A 24,920-nucleotide genomic window follows, 5' to 3' on the forward strand; every position below is an offset into this window, starting at 1 on the left:
AAATTTGGGAAGAGATTGAAATACATCCCCAAGATATGGTGGACAGAAGATTTTATTTGTTCATTCAGAGAAGATAGTCAGGAGCCTTACTACATGGGGAACCTTGAATAAAACACTTACCCTACCTGGATCTCAGTTTCCTCCACTGCACAATGAGAGATTCTGATTAACTAGCGCTAAATCTGTGATCATCTAATCTAATATATTCTTTTGCCTACTTACATATTATATAATTTGGATAATAAACAAAAAGTAGGTCTTTAATGTGCACATCTGGGCTTAGCCATTTTGGTCTATAGAATCCCATTGGTTTGGTTTCTTGGAATGCCTTTTGTAGGTGCAAGGCACTGCTTTTATTTTCTTTAATTAAAGTCCTGTTTTTTATGTCATATTGCTTGATATGTAATAACAGTAGCAAGCATTTACGTGGTGATTTAAGATTTGCAGAAATGTTTTTATATAATAAATATAAATAACAACAAAGTACAACAATAATAACAATTAGAATAGCTGGTATATATAGTATTTTACATTTTACGAAGTGCTTTCCATATATTATCTCATCTGATCCTCACAACAACCTTGTGAATTAGATACTATTATCATTTTAGAGATGAGTAAACTGAGTCTGTGAGATGTTAAGCGACTTGCTCTGGGCTTCATATAGCTAGCAAGTATTTAAGACAGAACTCGAAGTGAGGTTTTGCTCACTCAAGGTCCAGCACTATCCAATAGAGAGCTATTAGCTGAAACTAATGCCTTCATAACTATTGCTTCCATTGCACCCTTCCTCTGAGTATGCTTATGTGCTGTAAAAGATTAATAGTAATGCAGCTAAGTGGTGCAGTGGATAGAGTGCCAGGCTAGGAGTCAGGAAGACTCTTCTTGAGTTCAAATCTAGCCTCAGACACTTGCTAGCTATGTGACCCTGGGCAATTCACTTAACTCTGCCTCAGTTTTCTCATCTATAAAATGAACTAGAAAAGGAAATGGCAAATCACTCCACTATCTGCCAAGAAAACACCAAATGGGGTCACAAAGAGTCAGACACAACCAAAATGACTAAAGAACAACGATATAACTACATGAAATACGATGCAATTTTTTCAAACATCAGGGACATCAATATGAAGAAAGGTTTTTATATTTTTTTGTTTCTAAAGGGACAGAAGTTCTAATGAGGTTTCATAGTCTTCAACTCTATTTGGTCTTAACTACTTTTGTTTAAATTTTCCTTTATTTTTAAACGTCTTACAATTTAATTTTTGTACAGCAGGGGTCCTTAACTTTTTTTGATGTGTCATGAATCTTACTTGTAATCTGGTGAAGCCTATGGGAGCCTTTTCCAAAATAATATTTTAAATACGTAAGATAAAATCCCCAGAATTACTACAGAGACAAGTTTTATTGAATGAAATACAGTAATCAATTTTTTAAAAAAGTTTTACAGACCCTAAGTTAAGAACCTTTGAGGTAGAGACTCCTTGATGAGAAAGTCAGGTGTAACTCCTTCTTCCAAAGTGGATCAGCATCTGCTTTGCAACTTGCAGTCCTAGAGAATTACAGGGGAAACACAGGTAGGTTCATTGACTTGAATAGTTACATATGTCACAAGCAAGACAATAGCTACTATGTAGCATTTACATAGATTTTAAAAGTTTCCAAGTTACTTTACAAATACCATCCCATGTTATCCTCACAATATCTCTGGAAGGTAGGTACTATTATTCCCATTTTACAGATGAAGAAACTGAAGCAGAGGTTAAGTAAATTACCCAAAGTAACATAGCTATTAAGTATCTGAAGTTAAATTTGAACTCAGACCCTCCTGAGTTCAAGCCTATCTGCTGCACCTCCTAAATGCTTTAACACAGGTCTTCCTGATTCTAAGGCCAGCTCTCCATCCATTATGTCACACTACCTACTTTTGTTTCAAGAAAGTCTTTGCACATATGCCATTTATTTAGTACCACACAATGGATGGTGCAATTTTAAGGTACTCATGTGAGTAACTTGCAGGAAGTGAACAGTTCTCTGTAATCTTGATAAATATAGAAATGCAGTATGTGTCACAGTGGTACAGTGATTCCCCTAATCTACTATGGCAACTGATTTTTATCTCGGATAACCTTGTATAACTAAATAATCAGAAAAATCAATCCTTTTCCTCTGGCAATTTCTATCAGAGAGAGAGAGAGAGAGAGAGAGAGAGAGAGCAAGATTGAGTGGAATGAAGAGGCCTTGTCTCTGAGCTCCCTTGGTGGCAAATATAAGCACATAAGGATGAGCTCTCTTTATTTTAAATGTAATTCCTGCCCCTTGGACATTTGGATGTATTCAAAAAGATTAAATATTTAAACTAAAGCCTAAGGAAAGAGAAGGACTATTGACTAGAATGACAGATGAAAGTCAGGTACTTTATCATCAAGTGGTAAAATATGTTGTCCATTCCCTCTGCACTGTTATACTAGTGTCATGTTAGCCCTATTTTCAGTCCTACTTCAGCCACTTAATTGACTGTCTGTTAACCTCTGTTACAGTAACACAACACATTTACTAAACAGCTTCTGTGTGCAGTTCACTGTCTTAGGTGGGATACAAAGCAGCATGATCCCTGTACTTAAGGAGTTTTATAGGGGCTATGTTCAAACCATCTGGTATCTGCCCAAAAAAAGGACAAGAAGGAATTGTTTTGCTTTTACTAGCTAGGCAGGAATACCAGCCAGGAGTCTCAACAATAGACCAGGCTAATAAAATTGTATGTTTCTCTCTGTACATCTTTATTATTGTTGTTCAGTCATGGGGTTTTCTTGGCTCTTGTCTCTGTCTCTCTCTCTCTCTACCTGTCTGTCTCTGATCTTGTGGCTCTATCTGCCTGTCTCTGTCTATCTCTCAGTTCCATGTGTCTCTCTGTTTCTATCTCTGTCTCTATGTCTTTCTCTGTCTCTCTGTCTCTACTGTGCATCTTTGTCTCTCTGTCTTTAGTCCTGTTTCCGTCTCTCTGTCTCAGTTTCTGTGTGTCTCTGTCTCTATCTCTGTCTCTGTGTTTTTCTGTGTGTCTTTGTCTCTCTCACAAACACATACATACATACATATACTCACACACATACAACATGGGGGAGGTAGTTTCAATCTGAGATGCTGTGAGAGTTTGAATAAAATTGATGCCTTATTATGTTGCCAATCCAGAGTCAATGGGAAAGTATTGAAATTGCAAAATGGAAGGATGGCTAGTTTTCCTCAAGATCCATCCATAATGAGTCACCTGCTTTTATTGCAGAACATTTAGATCTAGTGTTGTAATGAAAACATGAAACAGTGTATCCCCAATAATTCTTATAGCTGTGAAAATGTGCTTATTTGCTCAGGCACACAGTACCCTTTGAGGCTTCTTCCAAACACTGTAATTTGCTGTAAGAAGTTTCAATACTATTTTTTGGAGAAAAGATGCCCCATCACCAAAACTGCAGCGATCAGTTCTAATGCACTGATTATTACCATAGTCCAGTGATTTAATGTAGAGTGTACAAAGCTTTTTACCCTTGTGTTCCACCATCTGTAAAAGGCACATATTTACTTCTCGATGCAGTATGAGGCATTGATTTTAATTCATCAGATCCTCTATCTTTGGAATTCATTTAATTTGGATATTTCCTGTTTCCCTAAAGACCGCTTAAGCCCACTGCAGTTTTTTGGTATAGATAAGGTAGAGGGGAGTTATCATCTATTAGTACATTTTTTTCTCTTTAAGCAGAATCATTGTCTAGCCTTTTACTCAAATATTTTTGATTCATCATGTGCTGTTTTTAAGTAATATTTTATATTTCACAATTAATAGCAACCCACACTAAAGTTTTACTGTGATGCCACACTGTGGATAGGTATTGATTCCACAAGCGTAGATCATAGCTCTTCCACGACTTCCCACACTCTGTGATTTTTGTCCATATCTTTTTTTGTAAATACTGCATATAGGCATTACCCAGTACACTGAAGGTCTTCCCCTCTGGCTCTTGTGATGTTGAGTACCCACACAGAACTCAAACTGTCTTTATTTTGCCCCTCATTGTTGCTATGTGATCCATTAACTTCCTTTTCCAGGCACACATCATCCTTGATGATGACTTTTATGATACTTCTTTTACGTGAGCCATCACTAGTGATATTATCCTTGGAAGAATGAAGGCATCTTGATCATTTGCAGGGTAGTATTTCAATGATCATCAACCCTTAGGACCACATTTACTTTTTTTAAAGAATGAAATATTGAAAACATTATTTCGTCTAAAAAATAATAAAGAAAATACACAAACTTATTGAATACTTACTATGTTCAAGGTACTGTGAAGTTAAACACACCTGAGTTCAAATCTAAGATCTTCTACTTACTACTTCTGTGACCTTGGAAAATTCACTTCCCACCTGTGGGCCTCAGTTTCCTCACATGTAAAATTAGGGAGTTGGTCTATGTGACTTCTAAGACCCCTTCCAGCCCTAAATCTATCACCCTATGATCATAGTGTAAAGGTGTGTCTCTTTGAGACTTTGGCAGTTTGCTAAGGCCCTTGCAATAGGATCATAGATAGATAAATGATAGATAGAGTAAACACTCATTAAGTGCTTACTAGGTGTCAGGCAGGAAATACAAATAGAAAATTATCACTAGCCTGAGGGAGCTTAAAGTCTAATGGGGTGATAAAGCGCATAAAGGAGAGTTGGAAAGACAAGAGTTGGTATATTGTAGAAAGGTATGGAGGTGACCAGAAAGTGAAGTGGAGACATAAATCTGGGCAAACCTTGCCATTCACAGCCCCCAATGTTTCCAGGGATAAAGTTCAACGTGTAGATGATAACTGTTGATCTGGAGTTGGAAGGAGCATCAGAATCTAGTTAGCCTAGTTTACATCTGAGAAAATCAAGGCCCAAAGTGATTGAATTTATCTCCCATAATGGTCCCATGAACTAATTATTATTACATTTGAAAAAAAGTTATCCTAATTCATTTTTGTATTTTTCCTAATTCAAAATTTGTAGCAAAATACGACCTTTGTACACAGATCGTAATTTAAGCATTTGTTCACTGCTATGCCTTTTCGTCAGCAGTGTGAATGTTCCATCATATGAGGTAAATATGTGTTGATACAAACATTCCAGGCCATAGTTACCTCATTGAAAACAATGTTGAACTGGAATTGATTTCAGTTAAAACAACAGTTGGTTCAAAAAGTATGCTTTTCTTTTGTAAGTCCTTTACCTTCCTTTGGCCAATGTGTGCAAAAAAATGGAGAATACTTTTTACCTCAGGGAACAGCAACTTTTGCCTTGCTTTTTAAATAATAGGGTAAAAATAGGTGACTTTCATCTATCCTTCACTCCCTGTAGACAATATGCATAATGAAGAGAAGAAATAAGTTCTCTTAAAGCCACTAGGAAAATTGAAGTTAGGACCATGGGATTTCCAGGAAGAATGGACTATTTCCAAACACTAAGTAAAGTGTGAAGAATTCTGCAAGTAGTATGGAGCTAAGATAGCAGAACCCTAAAGCATCTTTTCTATCTCCAGTGGAACTGAAGAATTTTTACTATTCTCTGACATAAATAAATTTTTTCTTATTTTAATAATGAAATATCCATTACCAAACATTTAATAAGAGATTACAATGTGCTAAATGCTGGAAATACAGTTACAAAGCAAAAACAATGCACTGACCTCAGTGAGCTTCCATTCTAGTAAAACCTTAGAGCTAAACACTTCTTTTTTTACTTCCAAGCACAGCAATTTGTGTCTATTATCTATTAGTCTGAGATAGTAAGAATTCTCTTTTTATTAAAGATCATTTGGACTTTTATATGTCCCAGCATCTAAAAATAGGAGTGACCTTAGATGTCCTCCAGGCCAATTCTCTCATTTTGCCAATGAGGAAACAGGCAAAGTCTTGCCCAAAGTCACATAGGTAGTAAGGAACAAACCTTGTATCCAAACTCTATTCCTCTGATTGCAAATGCTTGCTTATTACCTAACACTATCTTTTTATGCCAAATTACAGCCCGGGGAGAAAATGTATCCTATGCTATAAACCCCAAATAATAGAGGTACATGATGGAAAGCCTGAAAAATCTTTAAGTACAGTTTCACTAATGTTATGCTATAATACATAACCAATTTAATTTGGAACTAAGAGTCGGTTGTCAAGTAATACATTTATAGAGCTAATATTGTTAACATCTTAATTTTCCTCTCCTCTTGATTTAAATTACAATTTCCTTTAAAATGAAATCCACTTCTGAAATGCCTAATGGATTTTACTTTAATTTTTCTGTTGTGTTATCTTTTATAGCTTTCCCCTACTGTCTCTCCATTTAACCCCTCTCTGGGACACTTGCAAGAAAATCTTAATGGGGATCACAGTATAGACCCATGTAAAAATTAAGTGAACTGCAATATCTTAACTGGAAATTGATTAGAAAATACAATGTTCAAGTGATCATCAGCATAATTGACCTGAATTATTTTCCTGACACCATAAAATAATCTATAAAGAGCTTTTGATTTGGGAGAACAACCTGGGTTCAAGTTTTGGCTTTGCCATTTACTACCTGTGTGATTTAGAGAAAATGCCTTCACTTTACTTTAGTTTCTTCATCCATAAAATGAAGAGGTTGGACCAGATCGACCTCTAAGGTCCCTTCCATCTTTAAATCTATTATCCTTTGACATATTAATTTTGGCAAGCCTGTCATTTTCTTCAAAGTCACTTGAATTTTCCTTGAAACTAACGGTTGCCATGGCATTTCAGTGTCAGATTTTATAAGAAATGATAAGACTGGTTTATATAAATCCTTTAGCTATAAAAAGAAAATTTTAAAATGGATGAACAAAAGTATCACAGTGACCATCTTATAGGATTTACAAAGCAGCTAAGTCTGCAACTTCATCAGTTCCTTTCTGTGTCTCATTTTTCTCATACATAAAAATGATCACAATGACTACTGGCTATCTCAAAAGGTTATTGTGAGCAGCTGAACTGAGATAATGTCTTTGTAAAGGGTTATCAGATGTTAATTCGCATGCTGTGATGGGTTCACCTAGAGAATCAGATGGTTTGCTTTTCTTTTTATTAATATGTTTTATTTGGTGCCTTTTGTCTTTATGTTGTAGCCATGGCAAAAAAAAAAAAAAAAAAATTCCCTCCAGACTGAACCTTTCCTCGTGACAAAGCAAAATAATTAAGTAAAAACATCCAATGTGGTGACCACATCTGACAATCTAAATTATATTCTGCCCTAGTAGTTCCCCACTGATAGCATGGTTTTTCAAAACAGAACTAATATTCTGAGTTTTCAAAACAGAATAATAATATAGGGGAAAATAAAATTATCTTTCTTCTGCGGATAGGCTTCACACAGACACAAATATACACACACATTCCCACAAACCCCCATCAAGTTGTTTTATTTTTCAAGTGGTTATTTGCAAGGAAACTCATTTTTATTATCAAACTGTTTTGCTCAAATGCCATTGTGTCTGCCTTGGTAATAATAACATTGTTAGGGCTACACTAGCTTGACTCCAACAGTTCTGTCTCCCAGGGTAATTTTTGCAGTATGTTCTGCACTAGAAGGACTAGAAGGTCACTAGAAGGACCTGGCATATCAAAAGATGGAATTTGAATATATATAAGTACCTATATGTACATATATGTATATATTTACTACAATTTCTCTTGTCTATCCAAATACACTTTTTACAAATAATTACAAGTATATATTACCATTTTACTTTGAAATATTTTTTATTCATCCTACTGTCTCTATTTTCTTTCCCTTGAAGATTAAAAAAAAAAAGTACACTGAGTCAATACATAGCTTGGTCCTCGGAAGTATTCTTAAATCCCAGTTCATCTTAATTTTCTTATGCCTTAGACTTTTATTTAAAAGTTAATTTTAGTGCTTATGTTGATCTCATGTGACTATGTTGAAATGTGGCAAAGGGCTCTATTGATTCTGGGATTTTTCTTCATAGTGGCTAGTATTCAGAAGCTTCCTGCAGCTTCTGTTTTAACAGACATCAATTTCCCAATGAAAGGAAGGAAAGGAATGGTCGACTGGGCAAGAAACTCAGAAGACAGGGTAGTTATTCCTAAAAATATCTTCACACCAATGTCTTCAAGAGGTAAGGATATATTAGATGACCATATAACCAATATCTGATTTTTTTCAATATGTAACTGTATTATTGGAACTAAAGTATTTTTTGCTAACAAAATTAAATTCCATGTTAAATAAGCAATCAGTCAGTTAAGTAGCCTTTATTAAGCACCTGCCTTGTTCAAAGCCTTGAGCTAAACACTTGGGATAATTAAAAACAAAAAGTCCCTAATCTCAAGGAATTCACAGTCTATTGGGGGATATAATATATAAATAATATAAAAAAACAAAACTATGTACAAACAAAATATATACAGGATAAATTGGGGGTAGCCTCAGAGGGAAAGCAATTAAAATTAAGGAGGACTAGGAAAAACTTCTTGCAGAAGTTAAGACTTTAGCTAAGACTTGAGGAAAGCCAGGGAAGCTGGGGGGTGGAGATGAAGAGGGAGAGAGTTCCAGGAATGGGGGACAGCCAGTGAAATTGCTCAAAATCAGGAGATGGAGTATTATAAGCAAAGAGCAGCAAAGAAACCAGTATTACCGGATAATTAAATAGTATACATAAAGGGAAAAAAGAAACATTGTTATACTTTAAAAAAAATTTCCTCAAATGTGCTACTAAGGTGAGATAATGTTTGTTTATTCTATGTGGTACAACATGTATGGGTAAAATCTTTGATTCCATAAAAATGGAAAGAAATAATAAAAGATCAGTATATATGATAAACTCCTATTTTCAGAAGAATATATTTTACATGGTACAGTTAAAAGTGTGCTCAATTTAGAGTCAGAGGAGCAGGGTTCAAACCCTGGTTCTTCTACTTGTTTCCTTTGTGACATTAGACAAGTCCTTTAATTTGTATGGGCCTCAGATTCCTTAGCTGGAAAAGGAAGGTGCTCAACTACATGAACACTAAGGTCCATCCCAGTTCTCAATCTATCATCCCATGATTTTTCAGACTTAGTACATATTTTCAAAAATTTCATTGTATCAAATGAGGATTGGACTTGATAATCACTAAGATAACTTTCAGCTTCAAATCTTTATGATTTTATGATCCTTGACTTAATTTCCCCTTCTTGCTTTTGAGGATACTCTCCATGACCCTTCCAAGGTCTTTTTCATCAGTTACATGTCTGTGGCTTCCATTAAAGCTGGTGCCTTATGTCAGGGGCAGAACAGTGGAAGAAATAGTGTAAACCCTGGCATATGTCTACTGTCCCTCCTTTGGCCCATATGTCAGAGAAACCAAATAAAGGTCCCTAAAGTCAGCCAACCAGTCAGTCAAGAAACATTTATTTTGTGCCCTCCATGTGCTAGGCACTATGCTAATCACTAAGAATACAAAGAAAGGTCAAAAAAAAATCCCTGCCTTTAGGTAGCTTATATTTTAATGGGAGATAATGTAACAATAAGAAAAGAATCTCTTCTTGTTCATCTTTCATATTGCCTACATGAGTGCTGGCAGTGTGGGAAAGCTGGGAAAAGTCTAATAGGTTGCAGTATTTCAAAATGTACCATTTTTCTTGCTATTGTTTTAATATGCTTGTTTTTTTCCCTTTAGAATTAGATGAATCTTCTGTGTTTGTCCTTGGAGCAGTTCTATATAAAAATTTAGATCTTATTTTGCCTACTTTGAGGTAAGAAAAATATAAAGATGCTACTTATTATACAGCATATTATGGAAAAAAGTCAACCCAGTTGACATAGGTTTGGGTAAACATAGATAGTTTTTTCTTGTTTTTTTCCAAATGACATGTTAAACAATTTTATTTTAAAGTTAATTTAAAATGCATAATATGCTATACTTATATAGCATGGAATAGTGGATAGATAACTGGCTTCAGGGTCAGAAAGACCTGGGTTCAATTTTCCTTTTTGACACAGACTGGCTCTGTGACCCTGGGTTCTCATATTCCCAGGCAACTCTCTAACATCAGAAATGTAAATCTACTTTGATAGGAATTTCCTCATCCAGAGTTCTCCACCCCCAAGGAAATAAAAACCCTGACCCCATCCCAATATGATAATAATCCATTCATTAAATTGGATTATCTGATTATAGCCCCTGTGATTCTTTTTTAACTAATTCTATCTTGACTCAAAGTAAAAAAAAAAAAAAAAACCTCAAGGCTATTTAATATAATGAGTGGTAGAAAAAAATAAAAACTAACCCCTCTTACTATTTGTAATTAATGCTATCACTCATCAATGTAATATGATCACTTAAAATACTCCATGCCTCCCTTCATTTGTGCAAGATCTCAATTTACCTCTAAATACATTTTCAATTACATCTACATTAAGAAATAATGCTTGTGATCTGTTAAGAGACTATTTTTGGGCAAAACCCGTTGATTTGTACTTTCCTTTTTTTTTTCTTCCTCACACATCTCCAGAAATAATGTAATTACAAAGAGGAATCACTAATCTTACCTTATCTCATTAAAGCATCTTTTTGCCTCAAGAATTTCCCATAATTCATTGCAAATATGCTTTAGTATACCTACTGATAGCACTTCTATCTGCTTCTCTTTTCTATACACCTCTTGGAAGGAGGGATGTTAATGAGGATTTCTAATTACCAGCTATATTGTATTAAAATTACACACCACCCTGCTTATTCACTCTTTTATGAGTAAAGCTTTAAGCTTTTTTTTCTTTCTAGAAAATATGTGGATGATGTGTATTCTTAGGGGGAGATAACAAACAGTATAATAAATAAAAACAATTAGAGCTCAACCCAGCATAAAGCAGATTCCTGCAAAAGCTTCCAGGCCTTTCTAAACTCTGCAGCTGCAGTAAATAGTCATGATTCTTAGGGGAGAATCTTTCTGCAGGAGACACATTATCAGCGTAGCCAGTGAGTCACCCAGATTTTCTAACATGGAACAGGCTCTTCCACCACCAAAGAGACATTAGTCAGGCAGAGAAAATGTACAGAGGGGACACAGTACAGCATTTTCATTAATGCCCTTCTTGCATGGGATTACAGATTTCACAGTCAGCTAGATGTAGGTTTCATTTTGCTTTGTTTAGAGGGGGAGAAGGGATGGTGTTTGTGTGTTAATGAAAATGCTTACCTCCGATTTCCACAATTGCTTTAAATATAAAACATGTTTAGCCACCAACATTTTCTCTTAGGCTCTAGGCCTACAAGGAAACCCTGTGGAAATAGACTTGGTAAAGAAACATAATCATTCCCTGGAACTGTGGTTTAAAACAATCCTGTTTTATTTTCTCAGACCTCAGGCCCACAGGAATTTAGGCCTTCTAGTCTAGTATTTTTTTTTTCTTTTTTGGTTTAAATCTATGATTTCACTAAGGAAGAAAGGGAGGGAGGAAGAAAGGAAGGAAGAGGAAGGAAGGAAGGAAAAAAGGTGCTCAAAACCCATTTTGAAGTTAAGGAAATTGAGGCAGAAAGAGGTTAAGTGACTTGGCCAGGGTCCCACACCTGACTCCACTCTAGGTACTCTATCTAGGAAGCTTCTACTGAAGAAAAAACTCTACCAATCCAGGCAAGCACTTTTCTCTGAGTTTATAGTCTTAGCTGTGTAGCACATTGAGAAGTTAAATGACTTTCCCAGGGTCATATAATCAGTATGTGTCAGAAACAACTTAAATCCAGATTGTTCAAACTCATAAGCTAGCCCTCTTTCTCATAGGTTATAAATACCTCTTGGTAATAGTACCTAGTACTTATATAGCACTTGAATGTTTTCGTAGTGTTTTACTTACATGATTTCATTTGACCCTCAAAACAGCCTAATGATGGTATTTTCATCCCCATTCTAGAGATGAGGAACCTGAGATTTAGGAAGGTTAAATACCTTTCCCAAAATCACATTACTAGTAAATGTCAGAAGCAGATGGAGGATTTGAACCCAGGTCTTTCTGACTCCCAAGTCAAGCATCATTTTTTTCCATTGTACCAAATTGCTTCTCAGTTGGCTCTGTCCCCCAATTTGGAAGTCACCTATTTTACAAAATCATGGAAATCTGGATGCTTGGACCCCCAGAATTTCTTTTTTTCCCATTTGCCCACCTGTCCTCTCTGTCCTGGTTGGTTAGCCTAAAGCTAATTTCTAGTCATATCGTAAAAACCTGACTGTGGCTCTTAGGGTGAAATTTCTTCCCCAAAAGCCATTTCTTATATGTAGACTGGCCCAGGATCATGATGACTTAATTCTGTTCTGTGTGAGGTCTCTTTCCAGGCTTCCATTTTACTTCTGGAAGCTTGACTCTAGTTTTCAAATGATTGGAAGAATTGAGATAATAAGCAAACCTTGAGATCATTCCCTGGAGCTAAAATGGCAGTCATGCCATCTTTCCCTGAATCAGTTCTATTGATTTTATCCCCCTCGTGCTCTCAGAGTGCATAGCTCATATGCTAATCCCCATGAGGTAGTTTTCTAGGATCCAGTTAGATTCACTCAGTATGTTTATTTCTCCTTTTGCAAAACTGGCATAAACATATACAGCCTTATTTACCTCTATTAAAACAAATGGAATATTCAGCATAAAAATGCTCTGGTTTTCTTACATTCACTATTTTAACTTAAATGCAGTAAAATATTATATGTTATTATATTATTAAAATCAATCAAAAACAATAAATTAAATGCCCAGAATGTGCCAGGCACTGAGCTAGGATCTAGTAATACAAAAACAGGAATGAAACAGTCTCTGCCTTCATAGAAGTTATATCGCATCAGGGGAGAGAAAATGTAAGTACATAGGAAATGTAATCTTTTGGGAGGAACTCTAGGGGATTTCAAAAGACCTAATGCTGGAAGTGGCATTTGAACTATGATATGGTATAAATAATAATTTTTAGAGGATAGGGACAGGACCTGTGGTTTCACTGTTGGAGAGAACTCATTGATGAGTAAACTTCTACCAATGCAGGTCAGTACCTTTGCTCCAATTTGCTAATTGTCTTATCAGGTTTGCTGAAGCACTGAAAGGTTAATAAACTGACCCCTGATGGCACATGTGTCAGACGCTGAAGAATTTAGGTCTTCCTGACTCCAAAGCCATTTTCTTTCCTATGCCACATTGGGTCTCTTCAATAACATATAATAATAATTATTATTTTTACTATTACAATATATGCATATTATCTTCTGATGGTGGTGATGGTGATGGTGGTGATGTTATTTTGAAAAGTGACACACTTTCTAAGCAGATAACACATCCATATAGAACTTTAAAGTTTACCAAACACTTTTCTTGCAGGAACTCTGAGACAGGTAGTTTGATGGGTTTCAGCATCTTTAATTTACATGTGGGAAAACAGGATCAGAGAACTTCATGAATCCAAGTCATCAGAGTCCCAGGCAAACCTCTTTGAAAAACAGCTCAGGAATTTGAATATTTATATACCAGAATCCTTTTATCCTAGAAAGAAGAATATACTCTAACTCTCTAAACATATCAGTATTCTTTATTTGAGTTCATTCAATATGTAATGACATTTTAATCAAGACGCTGGTATTTATAACCACCAGTGCTTACATAGAGGCTACATAGTTTATTGGTACTAGGGGTGAGGAGACAAAAATTTTAGTCCTAGATCTCACACTGCCTATATGTGTGATCTTAGAAGAGTCATTTAATTTCTTTTCTGGGCTTCAGTTTCTTCATCTGTGAAATGAATGGTTTGAATTCAATACTCTTTAAATTTCCTTCCTAAAACTCAAATTCTTTGAGTGTGTGAAAGTTTTGATCCTGGTTCAATACTAAAATTCAGTTTCTTTGAAGAGAAACAAGAGATTTAAGGGCTTATTTTTTAGATGTTAAGTCCAGAATATCTGAACTTCAACATTTATACTGAAAAGACTACTGACACGCTTAAATTACAAATCTAACCAGCAAAAGATTCTCCTGTCCACAGCAACCATATGTGCTGTAGTAAAAAGAGTACTGGACTTGGAGTCAGGAGAAACCTGAGTTGTATCCTAGCTATGATTACTTTTTATGTCATTTTTGTTGTCACTTAACTTCTCTGACCTTCAGTCTCTTTATCTATAAAATGGGAGTGATAATAACTGGACTAGGTACTTCATTCTGTTGTTATGAGGATCAAATGAAAGCTATTCTTATTCATACTGTGATCATTTGACCAACCAATAAAAATGTAGGTTCAGAATATTAAAGAAATTAATAAATCTTCTCATACATTTAATCTTATGCTTTGATCTATCATCAAGAATATTCCTTATTCTTATAATAAAGAATCTTGGTTTCATGTTTCAGACTTCATTTTTTATTTCATATTTTCCTCTTGGTTTCATCTTTCAGACTTCATTTTTTATTTCGTATTTTCCTCGGGACAAGGATTCTGTTCTCTTCTTTTGTACTGCTGTCCCTGTTCCCACTCCCACCATTAAAGCTCCTCATGGTGACTTGCTGTAGATGCTCAATAAGCAATGTTTGAATTCATAATTTCTCCAGTTGTGTTAATATTTGGATATTGAACTATGGCACAGAAAAATATCATGTGGCATTTCAAATAGAGAATAGGAACTAGACCTGTGATTTCATTCATGTGTAGAGGGAGTTCCCAGATATGGAAAATCCTCCCACCCACACAGGTCAATACTTTCTCTGCATCTTCTCGTCTTAGAAAAGAACCTATATCACCAAGAAGTTCATTTACTCACACAGGATCAAGTATTCAGTCTGTATCAGAGGTGGGCCTTGAACCTAAGTTCTAAGGCCAACTCTTTATCTTATATGTCAACTTTCCTTTTTTGAAAATATTATTATTCGTTCTGTTTCTTTTAAAAAATAACTTTTAGAGGCTCAATGTTGTAGAACAGCTATTTAATGAAATATTATCTATTGCATTTTTCTTTTATGAGAAAATTAGAGTTTGAATTTTCAAAATAAAGGCATGTTGTATTAAGTTAGCTAGATTCAAATAAGGAAAAAATAATCTCTTCATGAAAGGTAAAAGTATACTAAATTTGCCTCATAAACTCATTAAAAATTCACCCTTATTACATGCATTATTCTTCTAACATATGTCTTTGTTTTCCTAATCATTTATTGAAATTTCTAGGGCCTAGTTTAATACAGACTGAATGATGTTTCCATAGTTGTATGGTCCCAAGGGTTGATACACATGCATATTACTGTTAGGTTTACAGAAAATTGATTTTCTGTACACAAGTTTTCAAAACAATACTGTATATAATTTCCCTCTAGGGTGTTCTGAGGGAAAATATGAAATGTTATACATAGAGATAATTTTAAAAGTTTCCTTCACATAAGAAAAGAAACTTCTTTTTGTGCTGATATTTCAAGTCTTTTGTTCTCTATATTTATTCTTACATATATACCTATATCATGTGATGTATAATCTTCTTCACCATTACGTCTGTCTTCTTGCTTCTTAAATGTAAATGGATTCAACTCTTCCTGATACACTATACACTATTCAAGGGCAGAAAGATAATAGTATCATAGATTTGCAGTTGGGACAGATCATAAAACCAATCTAATTTAAACCCTGCTCTGCCCCTTATTAAAAAAAAAAACAAAAACGTCAATCAAGAGCCAGCAAGTTTCAGTGACTTTTCCATGGTCACATAAGTAGTGAGTAGAATAGCTAGAATTCAAGCCTAGACCTTGTAACAACTAACTCAGCACTCTGTAATTTTAAATTTCATGTAGACTTTTTCAGAATTATCATTTCATAACCACACTTTTAGTCTGTGACTTTATAAACAGAAAGGGAAGTTCTCAAGTTAGACATTAAATCTAGTCAGCAAGCATATCTACTATGTACCAGGCATTGTGCTAAGCTCTAGGGATACAAAGAGTGGCAAGAAAAAAAGGACCCTGCTTTCAAGGAGCTTATAGTCTACTAGGAGAGAAAAGCTCCTGCTTCATCAGTAAGGGGAGAATACAGATAATTATCTCACTGGTCAATTAATAAGTCAATAAACATTTAATAAGTGTCTACAATGTGTCAGTCACTGCATGATAAAACAAACAAACAAACAAACAAAAAAAAAACAGTCCCTGCTCTGGAGGAACTCACAGTCTAATGGGGGAGACATGCACATTAACTATGTACAAAAAAAGCTATATACAGCTTGGATTGAACATAGTCACTGGTGAGAAGGCACTAGACTTAAGAGGGATCAGGAAAGGAAACCAGGGAAGCCAGGAGGCAGAGGTGAGGGAGAACATTCTGTTAAATGCAACACAGCCAGTTAAAATGCTTACAGCTGGGGGAAGATCAGCAAGGAGTCCAGTATAACCAGATTGCAGAGTACATGGTGAAGTGAAAGGTGTAAGGAGACTAGAAGAGTAGGGGGAGAGGGGCAGATTGTGAAGGGATTTAAACTCCAAACAGAGGATTCTATATTTGATCTTGGAAGTTTGATCTTGGATCCCTATTCCCACTAGAGTTTATTAAGGGCAAGGGGTGATATGGTCAGATCTGTGCTTTTGGAAAATCACTTTGTTGACTGAGTGGAGGATGTACTGGAGTGGGGAGAGACTTGTGGCAGGCAGACCAACCAGTGGGCTAACTATGGCAATAGTCCCACTTGTTAGGTGATAAGGGTCTGTATCAGGGTGGGAGTGTGAGAGTAGAGAAGGGTATGTATTCAAGAGATATTAACAAGGTAAAATAAATAGGCCTTGTCAACAGATTGTATATGAAAAGTGAGAGATAGTGAGGAGTTAAGATTACCAGCCTGGGGGACAGGGAGGATATTGATGCCCTCTACAGTAATAAGGAACTTTGGAATTGGGGGTGATTTGGTAGGGGAAGATCATGAGTTCAATTTTGGACATTGAGTTTAAGATATCCACAGGATATCCAGGCTAAGAGGTAGGAAAGCAAGGAGAGAAAATTGTCATGAAAATCTAGATAAAAACAGAATTAAGAAGAGAGTGATCAGCAATGTCAAAAACTGTAGGGAGATCAAGAAGATTGAAAAGTGAGAAAAAGGACATTAGATTTAGGCAGCAAGATTCCTCCCTCAAGCAGCTACCTCTCTCCAAAATACTCCTGCACACTAGGCCCAAAGAAAGCAGCCATGGGTCTATGCAGAGCACCATTTCTAAGATTCAGTAGTCAGGTTCCTAAGATCTTCCTATTGATGGTGAAGGGAATATTTCTGTAAGAATGAAACAATATTCAAGGAGCTCTGTCTTTTATTTTTTTCTATAAAATGCACATATAGAATAACCCTATATGCTATTTTCAATATAGGAATTAAAGCTCAAATGTCTGTGGATTTTTTTAAAGAGACAAATAAAAAAATATGAAATCTACCAGAGTATGATAATGACAGGAATAATACTGTAAAATGAAAAACTGCAACCTTCTAATAAATCAGTAGTGGTCCAAAAATTAACCTCTAAAAATGGAACTAATTTAAATATTGCAAAACCACAGGAATTTGCTGTCAAGTGCTCTGACCTAATAAAGATAAATGATGCTGAAATTTCTCTATATTTAGCAAATGGAACTCATTTCAGTTTCTCATATTACAGAAATTAGGAGTAAATGGAAAATGCAATTGAACAGACTGATATTGGAAATAATAAGGGTGAAAAAAAGAACAATGATCATATTCCATCTAATACAACACACCTTGTAGACAGTTAACCTAAAATGATCAAATTCTTCAAAGTGAACTCAGGAAACATGATTGTAATATTTAGGGCCCCAAACCTAGGATTCAGTGCTTGATCTTGAGGATTTATTGAGACGTGATTATGGCATAGATTTCATGATTTTCCTTTTTGTCAAATACTAATTAGAAATCAACACTTTACACCACATGAATAGGATAAATTATGCTTAACTAGAAATATTGAAATGTACCAATTTTTGAAGGGGGGTAAGAAGAGGAAGTGCAGTGAGAAAATTCCCTTTTCCAAGGCAAATCAGTAGGTTTTCTGCAATTTATCCTCTTAGAAGGTTACTTTAGGTTACCTGAGAAGTTAAGAGACTTGCCCATGGTGATGTAGTGAGTAAGTATGTGAAGGATAGGACTTTAACTCAGATTGTCTGACTCTGAGAAAAGCTCTCTATCTACTACCAAGTTGCCTCTCTTCTATATGTCATTAAGTATATCTCATTTAGAAATATGAGGACTAGGGCTGACATATTAGGAAGTTAATTTAAATAAATTTAATTTATTTATATATTATATAATATACTCATATATGTTATATAAATAATATATATTTATATAATCAGAGACTCCTAGATGGAGCTAGAAGAGACCTCATAGATCAGCTAGTTTAATGCCCTCATTATAAAATTCCCTTATTATAAAATCTGTCCTCTATAAAGAAGATAAATTATTTATCCAATGTCATGCGAATAGTAAGCAGCAGAGTTATGATTTGAACCAAGATTTTCTTAGTTCAAATATGGAACCCTTGCCACTGCACATTGATAGTAGCAGTCTCCTTATTATCTGCTAAACAAACCAAACTTTTCTGGTTTTAACTTACAGTTTATAATTGACTTCAGTTTAATGGGAAATCCAATGAGTTTAGTGACTTTTTAATGTTACCTCTTAACTAGACTAGATGATTTTTTTTAAACTTGATTTCTTTAAATGTGGAGAATTGTTCAAAGTCAAGTCAAGAAAAGCTTTGTATTTGAAAGAATGAGTTGAATTCTAAAAGTAAGTATAAATCCCTTGCTTTTAAATAATCCTTTACTAACGGAAGGATCTGCACTATGCATTTCGTGGGCTTGCCTGTTTGGCCAAGTTATGAGATGTTACTCAGCTGATGATATTTGTTCCCCTTGCCTTTTAGTGGCCTAAATTGAATCTCATTAAGTATTCAGCTAACTCAGTTTTGGCATCTAGGTGGTACAAGTCAATAGGGGGCTAGGTCTAGAGTCAGAAAGATTCATCTTCCTGAGATCAAATATGGCCTCAAACACTTACAAGCCATGTAACCCTGGGCAGGTCATTTTACCCTTTTTGCCTCAATTTCCTCATCTGTAAAATTAGCAGGAGAAGGATATGGCAAACTACTCCTTTATCTTTGCCAAGAAAACACCAAATGGGGTCACAAAGGGTCAGTCAAAACTAAACAAAGACAAAACTCAGCTTTAAGGGCAGGTTTGTTTGCTTTTTAGAATAAAATTTGTATCAGTAGCCCCTCCTAGACACATCACAAAATCACAAATAATGTCATCTTTTTTTTTTGAAGAATGCTCAGAAAACACCTATGTAATTTGAGTGTTTAAAAAACTAAATAGACTAGCAAACACAAATATCAGGAACAGAAAAGATGAGTTTAATTGCTTCAGTCATGAACTCCATTTGGCTGGGAGATAAGGTCTGAAGTACTGGACATGAATGCAAACCTTGTACACAACCTGAGAATATTAGTGGATCACAAAATCTGACATGGTCCATCAAGAGCCAGGCATTTCACTTATGCAAATTAGGATATAGTGATGTAATAAATTAAAGAAAATAATATGCAATGAGTACTTCTTAATTAGGATCCAGTGTGTGATGTTGATTTGTTTTTTTTCCTTCCTTAGTGTGAAATCATGATATTCCTAAGTATTTTAAGACAATCATTATACATTTACCTTGGACATTCTCTTTAATCATCCTCACTCAAAATTTCTTTATTGTTGTATTTATTTCTTATCCATTATTATCAAATATTAATCAATACCAGAAGTAGATACAAGTTGTTGAATAAGAATCATAGGAAATATCAAATACGAGAGGAAGCTTAGTGTAATTAGATAGCCACCTATCAGTTGTGAAAGAACTGGGTTTGAGTCTAGCCCAGTGGTGTCAAATGCAAAGAGAAACAAGGGCCACTAAGTTCTACATAGGGATCCTTGCAGGCTACAGATTGACAGTTTCAAAATGTAATATTATCTATGTTTTGTTATATTTTATTTATTTTTAAAATATTTCCCAATTACATTTTAATTTAATTTTGCCCATGCTCATTAATGTTGTAGGCTGCGTATGACCCATGGGTTGTATATTTGACATCTCTGGTCTAGCCTATAATATATACAGTCTATGTGACCCTTAGTAACCCATTTAGCTTCTACACAACTCTTCAAAATTACAAATTATACAGCATACCTACATTGACATTGGTAGAAAGATTTTCCTCACCATGAGTTCCTATTCCAATGATATCACAGCTTAGCTTCCAAGAAATAGTTAAGAATGTGGTTGTAAACAATGATACAATACATAAATGAATGCTAAAGAATAATTCTTTTTTTGTTGGCTTATGTATTATTTTATTTGATTAGCAAGTAGGTACCCTAAATATACCATAGTTATCTAAAAATTCCCAGGTACTTGAATACCCAAAGATATCTATACTTCTAGATAATACTTCCTCCTCAAATGAGCTCCTAATTGAAATGATTTTTCTAGGTGACAAAAATGTTTCCTACTCTTATCTTTCCTGCATGCCATTGCTACTTTACTAGCATAATTCTTTGTCAGAGGGGACCTGTCTTTCCTCCTAGCTATATGAATTACATAGATTTTCTAGATATGAACTCCTTATTTCCAACTCTATTCAAAGGAACAAGCTTGAAGAAATGAATCTCAGCCCTGGTTAGCTCAGTATTTGAAGGTTATTTTTTTTAATCGTATATTCTACTATCACATAATATATTGATACTTTGATGGACATATTATCTCAATCATGTGGGTACTACCTCCCTTAGAATAGATTTCGATCCATCCATTTCTTCTCATCTTGTGTAATTTTTATTTATGTCCTCACAAAAAATATCTATCCATATCCATTAAAATGTGTAGTTTATCCCATGTGAACATATCAGCTGATCTATTTTAAATTGTCATTTATTACATAAAGAAGTTACAGTAGTGTAGTTTGATATAATCTGTATTAATATCCACAAACAGGAGAATCTTGAGTATCTTGCCATCCATAGGGAATTCCTCTTCTATTTTTCAATTGATTCAGGACATCTTACATGAAACTGGCAAACATTCATCAAACATATCTCTCTGTTTTATGCATTAATTGATTTTGATAGATCAGAAAAGATACTGTAGTAGAAAGACAAGCTCTCCCCACAACTATTCAAAGAGAAATATAAGAACAGCATCAGATCTAGTACTGATCAGGAAATTTAAGGCTTTTCCTAAGCATTAGATCATTTAATATTATTATCCTATGGGAGACAGTTTTTTCCTTCCTTTTTTTTAGTTGAAAACCATTTTAATTAGATTTGCAGTTTAATAGGTAGATATGATCTTTTCAACTTTTGTTGTAGGCACTCTATTCCTAGTCAGGAATTCATTGGTGTAGTTTAAGCTATGTGTGGTCCTGAAATCCAAATTCCTCTATCAGACACCACCTTATCAGCCTGCTATTTACTTCCCAAATCATTTTTTTCTCTTCCATATCTTTTTCCTTCAATATGTATCAATTAACAAAACATCACCTCTGCTCCCATAAGCTTTCAATTTCTTTTTTTTTAATAATTCTTTTTTTAGTTTTCAACATTCACTTCCATAAGATTTTGAGTTTTAAATTTTCTCTCCCTCCTTCTCCTTCCCCCTCCCCAAGATGGCATGTAATCTGGTACAGACTCTATTTATACATTCATATTAAGCATATTTTCATATTAATCATGATGTATAGAAGAATTCAAACTAATGGGATGAACCAAGAGAAAGAAGAAATAAGACAAATGGGGAAACTGGCAGACAGAGGTTAAGTAATCTGCCCAGGGACACACAAGTATCAAAGTAAGATTTTAATTCAGGTCTTCCTGAGACTATGTCCGTTGCTCTGTCTCTTTTATGTGCTGTCTTCACCCATTGGAATTTAAGTTTCCCAAGGACGAGCACTGTTTGTTGTTGTTTGTTTGTTTGTAATTGTGTCCCCAGCACACAGTGCCTGGCACATAGTAAATGCTTAATACATTTCTCTATTTATCCACTAGTACTCCTTCCATAGAAGGAGGATTCACATCACTGAAAGCCATTTTGCATTTTTCCTCTGTTCCACAAATTGAAATAGATGAAAAATCCATCGCTTACCTTTTTGGTAATAAACCTATCCATACTTACCTAGGCTGGTTCTTGGTCCCAGGCTAAGAACATTCCTAGTTTTGTAGGCACTACAGTCAAGTAGCATGGTCTCTGAAAACCTAAATCATTTTATACCACAATCAGGAATTGGGAACCAGACTCCTATACAGGTACTAATTGTAGAAGGCCTTAACAGTGGATGTGGAAATAATAAATCCCAAGAAAGCATAATGTCTCCCTCTCTTTTGCATCCAAAGAAAGAAATTTTTTTTTTAATTTGTGGGAATAGAGGTAAATATTTTGAAACCTAGTAAGTATTTAAGTTTTTATTTTTTGAAAAGTTCAGATAATGCACTCGACAGAAAGGTTGGAGACCTGGCACCCTTTTTAAAAGACTCATTCAGAGTTATTGAGCCAATAAATAAGCTACATTCCTAACACAGAGACAATAATTTTCCAAAGCTCACTAACACTTCATGAATTTTCCCCCCAAAGCCTGTACCCTTAAAGAAAATGAAATCACCAAGGAGCTGATGTGTCACATTGTTTTAACAGTATTGAAATTGAGGAGCCTCTTGTGATAGATGCTAAAGCCTGGCCTGAATAATGCATGACTTGTGGAAAACCATGCTGCTTATTCCAAATGGAAAGTATAGAGCAGAGAGAAGACAAATAAGTGATTTATCTGCTGTCATGGGTACCTCATTTAAACCCTTTGGACCCTAAAGAATATGGTTAGCAGAATCTTGTTTGTTAGCAGATATCAGCTAGTATAGGAAGATAGCCTAGAAAGTACTGGTTTTCTTATAGGCATTTAAAATAATTAATTCAATACATTAAAATCTTGAATGTAGTAAAAAATATTCAAATAGAGTAAAATATTATAAGTAGATTAAACTATTAAATATAATACATTAAAATGCAATGCATTAACAAACCTCTAATATCATTAGCCTGCATTCTCTCTCTACCATCACTGATCCCAAGCAAGCCACTTTTTAGTTGTTTCTTGAGAAGCCACTGAGAAAAAAATCATTCATCACCCAGTGGCCAGACTTCTGGGTATGGGCCACCTGAAAGTTGAATAGCTCAGTCATTAACCATTCCTGAGGTTAAAGGTTTTCTAGCTTAGGAGGACCTGTGAGAGTTTGCACACTACTGTCATAGCCTTACATGCTTCAGGGTCATCTCCATGCAATATTGAGGCACCAGAGTAGGACTTTTACTAGGTAAAAGGTTTATATTGTTGAAAAATAAAAAAAATTTAAGCTATATTAGCATATAAAATTATCCATAAAATGTGTTTATAGATAGTTAAATATATAGTGTGTAAAACAATTTCCTTTTCTTGGGACATTTTTGTAAATAACATGATTTTTTTTCAGAGAATAGTGTATTTTAATAAGATATTTTAAAAGCATAAGTGTACATCTCAGAGAATATAGAGATAACCAAAGACTTACAGATCTCTATTATGGAAACAAGACTTACCATCTTTAGAAAGAATACTTATTCAAGTTTAAATCTTATTTGCATACATGGCATCCCTCACTTCACTCATCCAAGTATCTTTTAAGGTAGCCTAACATCCACAAGAAAAGGGGGTGGGGTTTCTACTTCCTGGAGAATAAAATTTTTAAATCCACCTTGAGATAAATAAATGATACCCATTTAAAGATTCCCAGGAGGTCTGAGTTTCTAAGCCGTCTCTCTCATCTGTGAATCAAATTCAAGCAATAGCAGTCTCGTCATTGTTGTTTCTAATCTTCCCATCTAAAACTGATTGTATTATGCAGAAAAGCTCCTGCATAATTTCTAGAGCTAAATAGCATTTTTTTATAATTCGAGGTATAATGTGATTATAATAACAATTAGTATTATTGATCGAGCATTTCTCCTTGTAACAATTATTATTCTCTTCTAGAAATTTTACTGTCGTTAATTCCAAAATTATCGTGGTGACAATAAGGCCTGAACCCAAAACAACAGATGCTTTTCTGGAGATAGAATTAGCACATTTGGCTAATGTAAGTATTATCTATTGGATATCATTTGGTTGCGTCACAATATTTATCTTTGAAGGGGTGTTATTAATGATTCTCTTTTCTCAATAATTATATGTAACTTTTAATTTTCAAAGCAACTAATTCATTAAGAAAACATATTATCAAATAGGTAAAAATGGTCTGTTTTCCTTTTTTTTCCTTTATTACCCAAAGATATCCATTATATCATCAGTCTTCTTAAAAATACCAGAAAACTTGGTAGCTCCAATTAACCCTAATAATCACCTCCATAATTATGCAGGTGCAACTGGTTGTATATCCAGGGCAGCTAGGTGGCAGAGTGGATAGAGCACCTGGAGTCAGGAAGACCTGAGTCAAAATCCAGCTTCAGACACTTACTAGCTGTGTGACCCTGGGAACCCCATTTGCCTCAGTTTCTTCAAGAAAAGGAAATGGTAAACCACTGTAGTATCTTTGCCAAGAAAACCCCCAATGGGGTGGCCAAGAGTTAAATACAACTGAAAAACAAGCATAACAACCACAGTTTTTGCCCTGAGGTGCTGAATTTTAGAGGGTGCTAATAAAACACGTACTCCTTCATCAGGTAAAAACAATATTAGCACAGAATTGGCAAAATAATTATAGTTGTTGTTATTGTTGTTATCATCATCACCATCATTATTATTATTAAAAATAAAAAATAAACTA

At 34.8% G+C, this 24,920-nt stretch overlaps 1 protein-coding gene across 1 annotated transcript in view; it reads left to right on the plus strand.

The window, feature by feature from the left end:
- The window catches only part of ADGRB3 (adhesion G protein-coupled receptor B3), a 902,542-nt gene that overhangs the window by 477,627 nt on the left and 399,995 nt on the right, over positions 1-24,920 (plus strand). Inside the window, exons 12-14 of the mRNA XM_027852945.1 lie at positions 8,024-8,173; positions 9,717-9,792; positions 24,131-24,233. Coding sequence (XP_027708746.1) covers positions 8,024-8,173; positions 9,717-9,792; positions 24,131-24,233 — 329 coding nt within the window. The remainder of the gene's footprint in view (positions 1-8,023; positions 8,174-9,716; positions 9,793-24,130; positions 24,234-24,920) is intronic.

Source organism: Vombatus ursinus, unplaced genomic scaffold (assembly GCF_900497805.2).
Source record: "Vombatus ursinus unplaced genomic scaffold, bare-nosed wombat genome assembly UNPS02009835.1, whole genome shotgun sequence".
In the NCBI taxonomy this organism is placed as follows: domain Eukaryota; kingdom Metazoa; phylum Chordata; class Mammalia; order Diprotodontia; family Vombatidae; genus Vombatus; species Vombatus ursinus.